This window comes from Nylanderia fulva, unplaced genomic scaffold (genome assembly GCF_048542155.1).
Source record: "Nylanderia fulva isolate GAGA-0341 unplaced genomic scaffold, ASM4854215v1 Scaffold57, whole genome shotgun sequence".
NCBI lineage: Eukaryota > Metazoa > Arthropoda > Insecta > Hymenoptera > Formicidae > Nylanderia > Nylanderia fulva.
Genome location: NW_028190665.1, coordinates 1 through 16,735, shown reverse-complemented (window position 1 = coordinate 16,735; position 16,735 = coordinate 1). Strand labels below are relative to the sequence as shown.

At 33.1% G+C, this 16,735-nt stretch overlaps 1 protein-coding gene across 5 annotated transcripts in view; it reads left to right on the top strand.

Annotated features, from left to right (window-relative positions):
• Positions 1-7,466, top strand: part of mam (neurogenic protein mastermind) — a 170,348-nt gene extending 162,882 nt beyond the window's left edge. For all 5 annotated transcript variants that reach the window (XM_085487537.1, XM_085487536.1, XM_085487539.1 and 2 more), the window contains one exon: positions 239-7,466. In XM_085487537.1, coding sequence (XP_085343663.1) covers positions 239-483 — 245 coding nt within the window. In that variant the 3' untranslated portion in view covers positions 484-7,466. The remainder of the gene's footprint in view (positions 1-238) is intronic.
• Positions 7,467-16,735: the final 9,269 nt, after the last annotated feature.

Here is a 16,735-nt window from a genome sequence, read left to right as displayed (position 1 = left end):
ACGAAATAGTAAAGAAATTGCGTTTGAATGTGATTTTAATTTTTAGTTTTACAAATCAAATAAACTCTAGTATAAAATTGTTTGCTCTTCGATACTTGTACACGAATATTAACATTTGATACGTTAAGAAAAAGAGCATTATTAGAATGTCACATTGCAAAGTATCATTTTTCTTTCAAGAAGTGTGTTTTTTTAATAGATAGTTTTGAGATAAATAATGAATTTCGAATGTATCTAGGTTCTCCGTTGCATCCGCATCAGCAATACGGCGCGGGTAGCCCGGGAGTGCGGAGTCTACCGCCACTGCAGCAACACCCTCAACCGCCGCCGCCTACCGCTACTACGGATCCGTCCGTAGCGGCCAATGACTTTAGCCTCGAATTCCTGGAAAATCTTCCTACGGGAGACACGTCGAATTTCAGCGCTCAAGAATTGCTTAATTCTCTCGATTCTACGGCCGGTTTCAATCTCGATATTCTGTAATGAGATCATTACGTCTGCTCTGTGGTTGGTATGTCAACCGGTACGTCGATTTATTACAATGGGACGCGATTCTATATCAAGTATAAAATATATATACTTGGCGCGATACCGACGAATTTCACTTCGTCCGTCCGCGTATCGATCTGCTTCCCATCGTACTTGCCCTCACTGTATCACAAAAGTCGGTCTTTTTTTTTTTTACACATATTATCGAAATTCAAATTTTATTTTCAATGTCTTTTTGGCATTCACAAAAATTTAATTTTTAATAAAAATTGAAATTAAAAAGAAACAATCTGAGGCGTGTTCCAATTAAATGTGCGAGTTTTATAAAATATGATGTAAAAAATAGTAACTATGTAATAGACAAATTTGCTGACTTTTTCGACCTCGCAACAATGGAACGGGCACAAGTTGGTGACATACATGAGAATATCGTGTTTATTGCAAATTAATTTGTTACACTTGACGACTGAGTGACAGTTACCTACCGGTGTGACAGCGTTTCACAACCGGTCGTAGTGCATTCTCGGTCGCCGTTTTCGCGGTCACCGACTTATTCTTCTAGGCAATCACACTTTAGTAAAATTTAATTTTGTAATAATTAACACCGCCGACAGAGGCGAGACAGTTAATCCAACGGAGATATGGTAGCGTGGGATATCAAGAGATACATGGAAATCGTTCTATATCTCTCGTTTTCTTATTTAGCAATTGCGCGCTTGAAGAAAAACGCGAAAAGCCGTGAATTCCTACTTATTCAAGTTCGCTTATGGCTATACCGAGAACGATCGATAAATTTTTTCGAGTGCTCGCGTCGACGACACTTGCGGTGACTTCGACGGGCATTCCACAAGACGATTCTCCTCTCCCTTGATCTTTCACGTCGAAATCTGCGCAACTAGATAGAGATATTGATAGAGTTGATTAGAGTTTTACTTGGCTGAACGTTTTCGGCCGCAAAAATTGGTTATCTTGCGCCAGCTTGTCGATACAAAAAAAGAATGAGAAAATTTCCTGCTAAAATCGCATTGCTAACATTAATGTAATATCTTCAAAAAAAAAGAAATCTTTATTGTAGATTTTTGAAGATTTAAAAAAAAAAACCACGAATATAATATCACGAACAAAATCAATTAAAATTCGTGCTTCAAATCGTTTGTATGCAGAATTGTTAATAATGTCATAATATAATTCAATGCTATAAGAGAGAAAAAAAATCTGCAACTAATCTTCCAAATAGCGATACATTCCATAGATAACAAAAAGAATAGCGATCTGTGGTTCGTTTAATCAAAAGTACCGTTTTTAAAGGCAAAAGGCCCAAAATAGAAAAAAACTATTAATATTGTATTATATAAGAGAAGCAAAGATATATTGAATCCCATGCTTAAGTGTATGTATGTATGTGCACACACATACACACACATACACATACATATATATGCATATGTACATACATACATACACGCAAAAAGCACATCCTCGATTATTCGCCGAAAGCGTGCACGAAGACTTCCTGCTTTTCTTCTCTTCTTCGCTTATGCGAAAAATGATGAATAAAGATCAATATGATGTAATGGCGCGCGATTTTGATTGTTCTTCCCATTTTAAAGATATTAAGAATTAGAGCATCTATATATATATATATTTATTCTTTTTCATTCTTTTTTATTTTTATTTTTCTGTTGCTACTGCTTTACTTTTAGCATTACGCCGCTTAAATGAGAATTTTAAAAAATTACTTTCTAATCTGCTTAGCGCTGAGCTTGTTAATTTTTAGCAACGAGTTGGGACAACAAAATTCAATCGGAAGTCTTCATGCACACTTTCAACAAACAGTACATCGAGGATGTACATTTCGTATCTACATTTTTTATATATAGATACATACACATATATATACATATATATATGCAAAAAAAGCACATTCTTAATTGTCAGCCAAAAAGTGCACGAAGACTTTAGATTGGATTTTATTGTCGCTAAAAATTAATGACAAGTCTCGCGCCAAGTGAATCAGAGAATATAATAATAATACTAATATTTTTTTTTTAATTTTCAAATGAGCAGGATATTATTCTAATCATCTTGTAAAATATCGGGGCCACATATAATCTTAAAAAAAAGTAGAGAATAAAGGGAGGGGAAAGAATAAATATAGATAATTCTAATTATCTTTGAAATGGGAAGATAATCGTCACTATTATATTAATATTTATTTATCATTTTGTACTTTACACACAAGCGAGGAGTGAGGGAAAGACAGGAAATTGCGCATTGCTGTAAGAAAAAGAGCATCAGGGACCAACCAAGAGAGCAAAAATGCTTGATGTCGATTGTCACAGTGGATCGTTGTCTCTCTCTCTCTCTTTTCGAACAGATAAAAATTAATAGCAGTGCCTAGAAAATTGATCAATTTGTTATCGAGTTGTTAGAAGATTAGCATACGGTCAGCTCAAAGTCTGTACAGGAATATACGTATTACATATATATACGTATGGATAGGAATCGCGCATCGTTGAGAATTTTTGATTTTTAAATTCGTCAACAGTCAATCGCGCGAAGGAGCATAACATGATCAAGACGAAAGAAATTAATGCGACATAATTTCTCGATATGGTAATAATGATTGAGACGTATATATTTACATTATTATTTATAAATATTTATAAAAGAAACATTATATAAAAAGAAATACGGGCATTTCGTACATAGAATAAATTCCATGTTGAATTGTTATAATAAAAGCGTTGAGTTCCTACAAAAATATCTTTTCACTTAGAACTTAAAAAAATTATATATAATTATACATATTTATCTTATTAATCATACTGTGTATTGTATTGTCTAATGAAAATTCATAATCGGCCAAAATGAAATAAATTCAATCCGCGTACGCGTTTGTTACACGGAAAATTCAAAAATTATAAATTATCATGATTTATCTCGCTTAATATCGATTTATTTCAAAATTAATACGCGTTATTCCGCACGTTTCTCTATTTTATCTTTCTTAATATGTATATTTCGTTACTCTATTAAAAGATCTTTGATTCGTTTCAAATCAGAATTTTATCAGTTCCATATATATATATATATATACATACATACATTATATATTATGATTATACATATATTATAATATTATATATTGTACATTATGATTACACATACACACACATATATATATGTATATATATATATATATATGTATATATGTGTGTGTGTGTGTGTGTGTACATTATATATTATGATTATACATATAATATTATATATTTACATTATGGTTCTATATATATATATATATGCATATATATATAAACACATACAGACACACTTTTTCCATTTATGGAAAAAAGTGATATATTGAAATTTTCTATTCCGTCTTATCTTTTCTTTTTTTCCATAACTTGGAAATCTTAGAACGAAGACCGGCTGCCTCTCGCGTCTCCATCTGTGTTACGATCCTACACTAGGTCGAATAGCAGCCTAACGTTGTTGCTCGTGGGTGGGCCTCGCGGCAGGAGGATCAATATCACCGTGAGGGAGAGGAAACGAGCAGACTGAGAATGGGAGCAAGGGGGTAGGAATCGCCGCCGTTGCCGCCGCCGCGATGAGGGATAAGGATTACAAGGGCGGCGGCGGCGACGACGAAGGAGGGAGAAGGGAGGGAAATAGCGAAGGGTTTGCAAGAGAACCGCGTACCCTGAAAATGTCAATTCGCCGTTCCGGCTCCTCATGAAATTACGATCGCGATAAGGGTTGGTCCGCGTGACGACCTCGTTCGATTTACAGTCCCTCGCGCTACCGTTCCATGTTTCGTCATCATCCTGAGACGAGTCTCATTAATTTTCACGTCCAACAGAGGTCGTCGCGCCTATCCTCCACCTTCATCCCCCTGCGTTTAATCGCCTTTCGGAAATATCCGTTCCTGATTTCCATTCTTAGTTTAATGATTTGCAGCAAAATAAGCAAAATACGTCCGAAAAATCATTCCCAGGGGATATTTCCGGAAATCGTTGGCGTTTAGGGTGACCCGGTACAGCTCCGTATTCTGAGCCGGTCGTATTCGCGGCTCGTCGCGTTTCGCACGAGCTGCGCTTTCATCGATCCGATGCGCAAGCAGAACAACGATCCACTGGCCGACATTGCGCGTTTCCTCGTAACAATTCTCCGACAATGATGACGGCCGAGTCACTCGTGAAAATATATTGTGAAACGCGATATCAATTAGCGCGCTGACCTTTCGCGATGATATAACGGTGGCGCGAGGCGATTTATATATATGTGTATATATATATATATATATATATATATATGTATATATATATATATATATATATATATATATATACATATATTTGTACGAGGGATGTTCGTGATGTCGCAAAATCTTCATTCTCGATAACGAATATTTATACGAGCGCGGTAATATATCAAAATTATTATCCTGTATTCGCATTCTGAGAACGAGAAGTTGATAACTTTGGCGCTGTAATGAGTCGTCTTTTCTGAACGTCGGGAGCAATATGTTTTCACACGTTTTTCCACATCCTTTCCTTCCCTCGCAATCTTCTTTTTTCGTAAAAAGAAAAAAATAAAAGAATCTTTGAACTAGAGAAGAGATTGTACACTCTAAGACACAGTCGGTCGAAAATTTAGATATCAATTAACCACCACACGGGGGATATTTAGCGGGATCAGTATTTCTACGCGAAACAGTTTTGATATATACATATACATTAGACAAAAAAAGAAGAAAAAAATGAAGTAAGTTTATAAGGAGGAAAAGGGAAGGAGGAGGATAATTATCGAAGGGAGCACGACGATGACACATAGATAGGGTGCATCGATTTCGTTTCTCTTTGTCGCTGTAAATATTGTAGACGCAAAAAAGGGAGAGAAAAGAAAAAACAGAAAGAGAAGAGAGAGTAGATAGATACATACGTATAATAAATATGAGCCGGTTTTTCGTTGACGATGTCATTGCGATGATCGACGATCGCGCAGACGGCTCCTCCCTTCGGACGCGTTCGAAGCGAATATGACAGAGACGATTCTCTACCAGCGAAAAAAAATCTTGCCGGTCCAGCGAATCGCTCTCTGCGAAGCGTCAAGATACCATACATGTATATTTATGCGAAACGACGCACCGCCCTGGGAATTATTGAAACGTCGTCTTTCGAGACTCGTCATTTCGCAGAGGAGAGCCGACGTGTGCTCCGAATTCTAAAATTATTATCTTCGTATGTATATATATATAGCAGGAAGCCGCGGAAAAAAAGAATTGCGTCGATTTCGCGCGGAAGGCACGATCGAGAAAAGTTACTCCTTTCGCCGAGAATCGCTTTCGCGACGCGAAGGCGATGCGTTCGTGTGCGAGTTGTGTGTGTATGTGTGTGAGTGTGTGTATTTTATGTGATGATTGTTTTATATTTATTGTTAATGCTTAACTTATATATTCATTGTTAATAATGAATATAAAACGCATCCTTCTCGAAAGGAACAGACAGCGTCGATCGATTTAATCCTCCGATTTATTATTTAGATATTACTGTTCATTTCACCCTCTTGTTGATATTGCAAGCAAATCGATGGATCTTTTTCTAATTTTGTGAAGGGAGGATTAATTAAAGAAGCGTAACATATGCGTCTGCCTCGTTGATTGTCATTGATCATCGAGTGATTCGCATAAAACGCAAAAGTGATCGAGCGAGGCAGCAATAAAAGAAAGAGAACGAAAGTAAAGAGAAGCGAACGCGAATGAAAGAAAATGTGCGTGAAAGAGAGAAAGCGAATCTGTAAATAATAGTGTTGCATTATTATTTATGTTGCTACGCCGTGGCGAGTAATAGTAAATTATCGTAACGATACGTAATTTAAAAAAAAAAGAAGAAAAAACAGGAAGCGAGGATTATACACGCACGGAAAATATGTACATAAGTTATAGGTATATCTCTCTCCTAATAAAGGAAACTTTTACGGATAGTTATTTTTATTACTATTATATTAAGTATATAATATGATTACATATTATTATAATATTATTATATTATAATATACAATGATTATATATTATTATCATTATATATTATTAGTTAATTACTATGGTCATTATTAATATTATTATTAGCATTGTTATTCTTCGGCCAATGATCTCAAAAGAAAAATAGTAATTGCGTTCATATGAGAATGCGCCGATTTTTGGAAATTTATTCGACACCACGCGCATGAAACGGTACCTTCGTTGATGATGAAATGATGATTTTTATGTTTTAAAACGAGTTTTATTTCTGGCCTACGTACTCTCTAAACATGTTTATGACACACAGTCCATGCATACACCTTAGAATGTGTCTCATTGTATCTTTTTTTTTTTTTTTTTTTATTATTAAATCTACGTTTCTTGTGCAACGCATTCCAAAAAAGAAATTTCTCCGGGATAATTTTCTTTTATTGCATAAGAAACGTATATAAGATTTAATTTCACTTTCGATTATACTGTATGTAATAATTTAATCAATTATTTTTTAAACAAGTGGAAACTCTTGTTTCTAAACGAAAATATTGCAAATTTACGAGCAATGTTACGAAATAATTTACTCGAGTGATATTTGTTTTAATATATGTATATCTGTAATCCATATCGGTTATAAATATTAAATCAAATTTATCGATATATTTGCCTAGCTAAATCTAAAATGTTTGTAATATATTTATAAACTGTTCTATGACTTTCAGTCCAATATTTTTACGATTAAACATCGATCAAACAGCAAATTACACAATCGACATATCGAATTATTTTGATTCCAGTTACATATAATAGCGATGCAGTACTAGACAATTATTCATAAACATGTTTTATCGAATGAGAGTCAAGACATTTTTTCATGTCTTTGTATATTTTTATGCGATGTTGTAGAATGATATTGTTTCAAATATATTATACAGATAATAATAAACAAATTTATATGCAATATTCGATGTTATTATTTTCCTCTTTAGAAATATAAATAATGCATTATCCATTATATATCATCACAGGAATTCTTGAAGAATTGTGATTTTAAAAAAAAAATTAGTTTGTATTTTAATTTGTATATTGTTAATTCTCTTTCAAATTATCTATTTTCTCATACTTTTTGGAATTTATTTCAAAAAAATTTTTTCCAATTTAAATCAAATTGAAATTTTTATTTTTAATGCAAAATTTAATAAATATAATTTGTTAAATGTAAAAAATTTTTAAATTGAAAAGTAACTTCGTGATTACGATTATGTTTTAAGAAAAATTTTAAATATATCTTTTATATATGTATGTATAGCTATCTGAGATGATTGAGCTACACTTTACTATGTTTTATATTTTATATTGAATATTCAACGACGAAAAAATCGAAGGAGACTTACCTACGATGCACTCAGGAGTCATCGATAATTAATTAAGAATTAGATAATATATTTAATTCATGTTTTGTATTTTACTGAATAATCAACGTGAAAGAAATCGCAGAGATCGCGCAGAAGCTTTGCCTATATTATTTATTGTTGAGCGCATATTAAAATAAGCATAAAAAAACTGTGCAAGAGTGTGTGTAAATAAAAAAAATATACGTCACGCCTTGCCGTTATAAATATTATTTCTTCATTTTTCAAATACATTTTTAAAATGTACATAATTTGTATTCTTCAATTTTTATTATATGATTATAATTTTAATTTGCCGAATTCCTATTATGTACATAATTTTAATACTTGAATTTCTATTATGTAAATAATTTTAATTCCCGAAGTTTTATTATGTACATAATATTAATTAATCGAATTTCTATTATGTGCAATTTCAATTATTTACATAATAGAAATACGGCGAATTAAAATTATGTATATATAATAAAAAATTAAAAATTAAAATTATGTGCATAATAGAAATTCTACGAATTAAAATTATGTACATAATAGAAAATCGGGAATTAAAATTATGTATATATAATGAAAAATAAAATTCGGCTCGTGTAAAATTTAAATAAGTTATAAATTAAAAGGCCAACTTAACGGGCTAATTAATTAGGTGTTAACAATTTATTCTACATCATGAAAATAATACAAATGATAATTAGTAAACGTTTCAACTGTACGACAGTCTTTATCAATACAAATATCGCTTTGCTAACATATTCATAAATTAAATAATTTGGAAAGACAGAACTTATCATACATGTAAAATATATAGACTTATAATATCTAATAATCTGGCATCGCCGAAGCAATCCTAAGGTGAATATTGTTATTTGTATTAATTATTATAAATCGCATTAATTTAGTTTATTTACTTGAACAGTTTAAACAAGAGAAACTTAGAGATGTATTAAGATACATTTTTAAGAGATATACAGGATATGTTCGGTAACTCGCGTTTCACCCGTCAGATACAGGTAGAACAGGTCAAACTAAGTAGAAAAGTCCTCTACCATTTTGCAAAATTCTCAATAATTAATTATAATTAATGAGAAATTAATTTATAAAAATTGGCCAATTCACGTGCCTTACACAAACGCAAAAGATAATAATCGACAAAGATAATAGCATGCATAAAGCTGGACCTTCGTGTTGGCTGTTTCTTCTCTTTGCTACCAATCGCGTGGATTGGCCAAACTTTATTAATTAATTTCTTCTTTATTATTGAGAAAATCGCAAAACGGTAAAGGATTTTTTTACTCAGTTTGACTTGCTCTATCTGCACCTTAGGGGTGGGGCGCGAGTTATTAGACACTCTGTATTTATATTTATATAAATTCTATAAAAGTTTTAACATAAAACTTTTTTTTAACTTATAAAGTTATTTTATTACATATTTGAAATAATAATTAATTTGAACGTTGCTTTAATTTAGATTTTATATGTTACAAATAACACGTGTAGATTTAACATCAATTACTTAAGTCTCCCGCTGTTGTGCATCGGTGTCAGTAAGTGATAAGTTAATTTTTATTTAATTTTTTGAGGTAACGGATTTATAGATCGTAGTTGTAGATTGTGTAGATTGTAGATTTTATAGATTGTAAATTGTAGATAAGTTAAGTGTTAAAGATAGATTCGTTACCTTAAAATGTAACATATAGACTAGAATTAAATCATTCTTACTTAGATTGGACTTTGGATAAATGTGACTTTAATATACATGATTAAAGCATATTGCATAAGTGTAAAATAAAATATAAATTAAAGAACGATATAAAAAATTCAATTCAGATTTCACTTATTTGTTTTATTTAAAAACCGCGCTTGTGATTTTATTTATTGTACATATTAACAACTGCATTATATATTAAAATTATTTATTCTTTTAACAAACGTTGATTGTCCTAATTTTTTGTAACATAACGTCGAGTCATTGATCAAAATTGGTTTTATATATATTTTTCTAACAATATATATATATATATATATATAAATTTAACGATGTATGACAAATCGTGATTTCTTACGGTCATATCCGAGTGTAAAATTACACTCATGCACTGGCGGTAATGATAATTATAGCCGGAAACGGAAGGAATCTCTCTCCTTCATTGATATCTCTGATAGAGATTAAAGTTACACTGACTAGATGTAGCCAGAATGATTGTGGCCAATAAATGTAAGTCCACTGGCCTAAAAAATAATTAATTTAATCATAAAATTACGCTATAACGGGTTTAAATTGTTCAAATAGATACACCAAATTAATTCACATACATAATACTGTATTCGTTTTATACTTTTTGATACTTTTTATACAAATTTTGAATCAAAGAATAAATTAACTATATTCTTAAAAAGTTATTAGATTTCAAGGAATAATGTACGAAACGAATATTATGAAACATTACAAAAAATATTTATAACTTTATAAAATAATTTTTTCATATTCAGTTTTTTCGGTGTGTTTAAAGTTAGCATTTTATTTTGTGAAAATTCATAAATAATTAAGAATTCTGACTTTATTTACTCTAGACTGTGTAGTGCGTTTGAAAATATGTTCACCTAAAGTCAATTGGGCTTCGACCAATCGGAGCTCGAGGATCTCTATTCTGATTGGCCAGGCGAGCTTCAGCCTAGCCAAGAATAGAGTTGCGAATACAATCTAGGTTGCTAACCACTGGTTCGCCGCGCCACCGCGCATGCGCACACATCCCCACCACTCCGACTTGCTTCTTCCTGCAGCAAAGCTTCGGTTTGGGACTGATGCTTACGTGCTTTTTTGCCGGTATGCCGGTCCGGTCCGCGACAGTATACGAGTGCGAATGTTAACAGTGTCGAGTATCTTTATATGGTTAATCGTCGCATAAGTCCGATCGCGCGTCTCTGGTCGTATTTCCGTGCCGTCGTGTCGAAGGTCGTTGGGCGACATGAAAAGCTCGTAATCAAGTACGTTGCGACGCGCCGCCATGTTGCTCAGCATCGTCCGTTGAGCCTCTGCCGTGAACCGTCGAGTCGGAAATACTCGGCAAAGAGCGAGAAATACATATATTCATTGTTCATTATCGAAATACGCGACGACCGCGAGTGTATATAGTGCTCGAGAAATGCTCCTTTCGCCGGATTCTCGCTCGAGAAGCTGAAATGGTGCAATCGCGAAATGGTGCCGTATGCATTCACGAAATGGTGTCGTGTGCAAGGTGCTCGGACGATTTCCGACATTCGCCGGTAGTCATTTCGATTCTTATCTATCGAATTTCGGCGACATTTCGACGCTCCGTTGTTCGGAGTTATCGCGCGTGGAAGCTCCTGCGCGATTTCCGCGATTTCTTCGTCGTCAAATAGTGAGTGGAAAAATATAGTGAAGTGCCCAAATCTGGAATAAGTGAGATATAAAATATATAATAAAGTGCAGTGGCCAATTTTGGAATATCAGCGAAAATATAGTGAAGTGCCCAAATCTGGAATAAGTGAGATATAAAATATATCATGAAGTGCAGTGGCCAATTTTGGTATATTAGTGACCCCTAGTGCGTCGCGAGGGAATTAGCTGTCGTTGTTTGATGAGACCCTCCGATAGGTGGCTCTTGAAGTAAGTGGCGACGCGAAAATGGAGCATCGTGCGCGAATAAGCTCTCGCGATTCTCTTTTCCCGAAAATGTGATAATAAAAACCCGGACGTCGCCGCTCGTCGCGATCGAAAAAAACAAGTAACGTGAGTGCAAGTGTTTCGAAGTTTCTTCTGAGAGGAGGAGGAGCCCCGGGGTGGCATCGGGTAACGGCAAAGGTACTACATGGTAAATAATTTAATTTTTATTATTACTATTTTTACTGTTAAACTGAGTGTAAGTTCCACTTGCGTGTGTCGTCGTGTCATTGTTCTTTGTGTTCAAGATAGAGACCAGAGATAACACAAATAATAGAATTCACTTTTGTGATTATTTAACTTTCATTGTTAACAATTCGTAAGTGTATCTGAGAAATCATTTATCCAAATAAATCGCGTGATTTATATACATACTTAATATACTTAAAAGTTAGATAAAAGTTTAAAGCATCGGAGCGAGATGAAAATTTGATTGTTATATTATAATGTGATATTTATAGACAGTTATTTTTTTAACAATGCTTTTTGAACAAAATTTTTTAAACAATTAATTTGCTCGAAAAATTAACTCTTCCGAATTTAAAGATGTGCTACCAATCGACTGATTTTCAAAAATTCTATTTTTTTCAAAACAATTTTTATATAGTTTTTAACCTTTCCAAAATTATTTTTTTTCTAAAGCCGTGACACAAAAATTAAATTTTCAAATCGATAGCATTATCGAAATACGTTCAATATCTTAATTCCATCACGGAACCATTTCGGAAAAAATAATTATGCAAAATATCTTTCAATTTTTTTTAGTTATCCAAACTTTTCAGGAAGCCAATTTGCAGAGATCTAAACAAAATTGCTTTAAAATAAGAACTTAAAAATCGAATGATATTCATTTAAAATATTTTTCGAGCAAAATAATGACTCTGTGAAGTTGGCACGGCTTTTTTCAATTTTCAAAAAAAACATATGAGTTCTAGTAGCACTTTTAAGAGTTCTAGAGTTCCTGATAGGTTTCGCAAATAGTTCTGTCAATTTAAGGTCAAAAAACGAATTTTTTAAAAATGTCGTGCTAACTTCCCGTAGCACGACACTTATGCAAAAAAAATTTTTTATTCATGTATTTCGATAGATTTCGACGAGATCTAGAGTTCCTGATAGATTTTAACAATAGTTCCGGCGAACTATGCATTCTACGAGTTAAAAAACAAAATTTAAACGATATTTGTAAAAATTTTATTTTGTTGTGCTAATAGAAATATTCATTTCTCACGGCGCAATTTGCGAGCTCTAGGATAGTTCTGACCTCCAAAATAATGTTCGACAATAGTTCTGTCGATTAACCATAATTAACTTAATTAATTAATAAGCTATTATAGCACGACATCGCGGAAGAGTGTCGTGCTGGTAGAAATATCTATTTCTCTGGGCGCATTTTACGAGTTCTAGGATAGTTCTGACCTCCAAAATAATTTTCGATAATAGTTCTGTCGATTAACAGTAATTAACTTAAATAATTAATAAGATAATTATAGCACGACACTCGAACAAAGGGTGTCGTGCTAAGTATATATCGCAGTTCTAGGGGGGGTTTTGGCCAGTTCTCGTAGAGTTCTATGCTTTGCAATTATTTTTAAAAATAGTTCCGGCGATTAAACATTTTTTAATAATTTTAAAAATTTTTTAATATCCGATTTCAGCACAACACTCGAGCAAAGGGTGTCGTGCTGAGTTTATATCGCAGTTCTAGGGAGAGTTTTGGCTAGTTCTCGTAGAGTTCTATGCTCTGCAATTATTTTCAATAATAGTTCCGGCGAGTAAACATTTTTTAATAATTTTTAAAATTTTTTAATGTCCGATTTCAGCACGACACTCGAGCAAAGGGTGTCGTGCTGAGTATATATCGCAGTTCTAGGGGGAGTTTTGGCTAGTTCTCGTAGAGTTCTATGCTTTGCAATTATTTTTAAAAATAGCTCCGGCGATTAAACATTTTTTAATAATTTTTCAAATTTTTTAATGTCCGATTTCAGCACGACACTCGAGCAAAGGGTGTCGTGCTGAGTATATATCGCAGTTCTAGGGAGAGTTTTGGCTAGTTCTCGTAGAGTTCTATGCTCTGCAATTATTTTCAATAATAGTTCCGGCGAGTAAACATTTTTTAATAATTTTTAAAATTTTTTAATGTCCGATTTCAGCACGATACTCGAGCAAAGGGTGTCGTGCTGAGTATATATCGCAGTTCTAGGGAGAGTTTTGGCTAGTTCTCGTAGAGTTCTATGCTCTGCAATTATTTTCAATAATAGTTCCGGCGAGTAAACATTTTTTAATAATTTTTAAAATTTTTTAATGTCCGATTTCAGCACGACACTCGAGCAAAGGGTGTCGTGCTGAGTATATATCGCAGTTCTAGGGGGAGTTTTGGCTAGTTCTCGTAGAGTTCTATGCTTTGCAATTATTTTTAAAAATAGTTCCGGCGATTAAACTTTTTTAATAATTTTTAAAATTTTTTAATGTCCGATTTCAGCACGACACTCGAGCAAAGGGTGTCGTGCTGAGTATATATCGCAGTTCTAGGGAGAGTTTTGGCTAGTTCTCGTAGAGTTCTATGCTCTGCAATTATTTTCAATAATAGTTCCGGCGAGTAAACATTTTTTAATAATTTTTAAAATTTTTTAATGTCCGATTTCAGCACGACACTCGAGCAAAGGGTGTCGTGCTGAGTATATATCGCAGTTCTAGGGGGAGTTTTGGCTAGTTCTCGTAGAGTTCTATGCTTTGCAATTATTTTTAAAAATAGTTCCGGCGATTAAACATTTTTTAATAATTTTTAAAATTTTTTAATGTCCGATTTCAGCACGACACTCGAGCAATAGTATAGTTATCGAGTGTCGTGCTGAAATCGGACATTAAAAAATTTTAAAAATTATTAAAAAATGTTTACTCGCCGGAACTATTATTGAAAATAATTGCAGAGCATAGAACTCTACGAGAACTAGCCAAAACTCTCCCTAGAACTGCGATATATACTCAGCACGACACCCTTTGCTCGAGTGTCGTGCTGAAATCGGACATTAAAAAATTTTAAAAATTATTAAAAAATGTTCAATCGCCGGAACTATTTTTAAAAATAATTGCAAAGCATAGAACTCTACGAGAACTAGCCAAAACTCCCCCTAGAACTGCGATATATACTCAGCACGACACCCTTTGCTCGAGTGTCGTGCTGAAATCGGACATTAAAAAATTTTAAAAATTATTAAAAAATGTTTACTCGCCGGAACTATTATTGAAAATAATTGCAGAGCATAGAACTCTACGAGAACAAGCCAAAACTCTCCCTAGAACTGCGATATATACTCAGCACGACACCCTTTGCTCGAGTGTCGTGCTGAAATCGGACATTAAAAAATTTTAAAAATTATTAAAAAATGTTTAATCGCCGGAACTATTTTTAAAAATAATTGCAAAGCATAGAACTCTACGAGAACTGGCCAAAACCCCCCCTAGAACTGCGATATATACTTAGCACGACACCCTTTGTTCGAGTGTCGTGCTATAATTATCTTATTAATTATTTAAGTTAATTACTGTTAATCGACAGAACTATTATCAAAAATTATTTTGGAGGTCAGAACTTTCCTAGAACTCGTAAAATGCGCCCAGAGAAATAGATATTTCTACCAGCACGACACTCTTCCGCGATGTCGTGCTATTATATAATAGCTTATTAATTAATTAAGTTAATTATGGTTAATCGACAGAACTATTGTCAAACATTATTTTGGAGGTCAGAACTATCCTAGAGCTCGCAAATTGCGCCGTGAGAAAAGAATATTTCTATTAGCACAACAAAATAAAATTTTTACAAATATCGTTTAAATTTTGTTTTTTAACTCGTAGAATGCATAGTTCGCCGGAACTATTGTTAAAATCTATCAGGAACTCTAGATCTCGTCGAAATCTATCGAAATACATGAATAAAAAATTTTTTTTGCATAAGTGTCGTGCTACGGGAAGTTAGCACGACATTTTTAAAAAATTCGTTTTTTGACCTTAAATTGACAGAACTATTTGCGAAACCTATCAGGAACTCTAGAACTCTTAAAAGTGCTACTAGAACTCATATGTTTTTTTTGAAAATCGAAAAAAGCCGTGCCAACTTCACAGAGTCCAAAATAATTATGTAAAAAATTCCTAAAAGTTTTAATTCTCAGAACAATGAGTTTGTAGTTGTGTTAGTAGTAATTTTCATTTTGTCTGCAGTTGTACAATTTAAAATTTGCAATTGTTTAAAAAGATGGTCAATAGTCAAATTTGTCAATCATGAAGATTTTTCAAATTTTCCTTTTCCACGTGATTCCGATTCGTTTGTAGTTGTTTGAAACAATCGCAATCGAAATTTATATTCAAAAAAGCAGATTTTAAAAAATCTTCAAATTTGACGAAAATATCAGTTTAGACAACTATCTTAAACTATTGTAATTTATAAACTGTGCAAATAAAAACAAAACGCGAAAATCACTTTAAACAACTGTAAACAATTCTATATAAAACTGCGTATTTAGATTTGCGTTATTTTCAATTTGGGGAAAAACTTGAACTTTTGATTTTTCGACTGACGACGCGAGCGATCGACGTACTATCATTTTCGGTATTAAAAAAATTGATTCCTTCTAGTCAGCTGTCAGATTAACATTAATATATATTAAAAACACATTTTCAAGTGCGTTCGTAATCTTTAAGCGAAGATAGATCGATTTCGATGTTGCAGCGAAAAATTTAAAAAGTGACAAGCTTTAAGATGTGTCAAATATACATGCTCAGTCGTGTTTAGAATCGTTTCTTGTGGTTCGCGACATTCGCCTGCGAATGTTACATCGATGTACAAAGCAGAATTAAAAAATCTTGAAATTTGAAAAAATTCGTCTTTGACAGTTTTCTTTAAACTGCTGTATTTTTTAAAGTTTGCAACTTAAAGCGAAACGAAATTCAGTTCACACATGTATAAACAATTCTTATTAGGACTGCTGATTTAAATTTGCGTTATTTTCAATTTGGGGAAAAACTTGAACTTTTGATTTTTCGACTGACGGCGCGAGCGATCGACGTACTATTATTTTCGGTATTAAAAAAATTGATTCCTTATAGTCAGCTGTCAGATTCACATTAATATATATGAAAAAC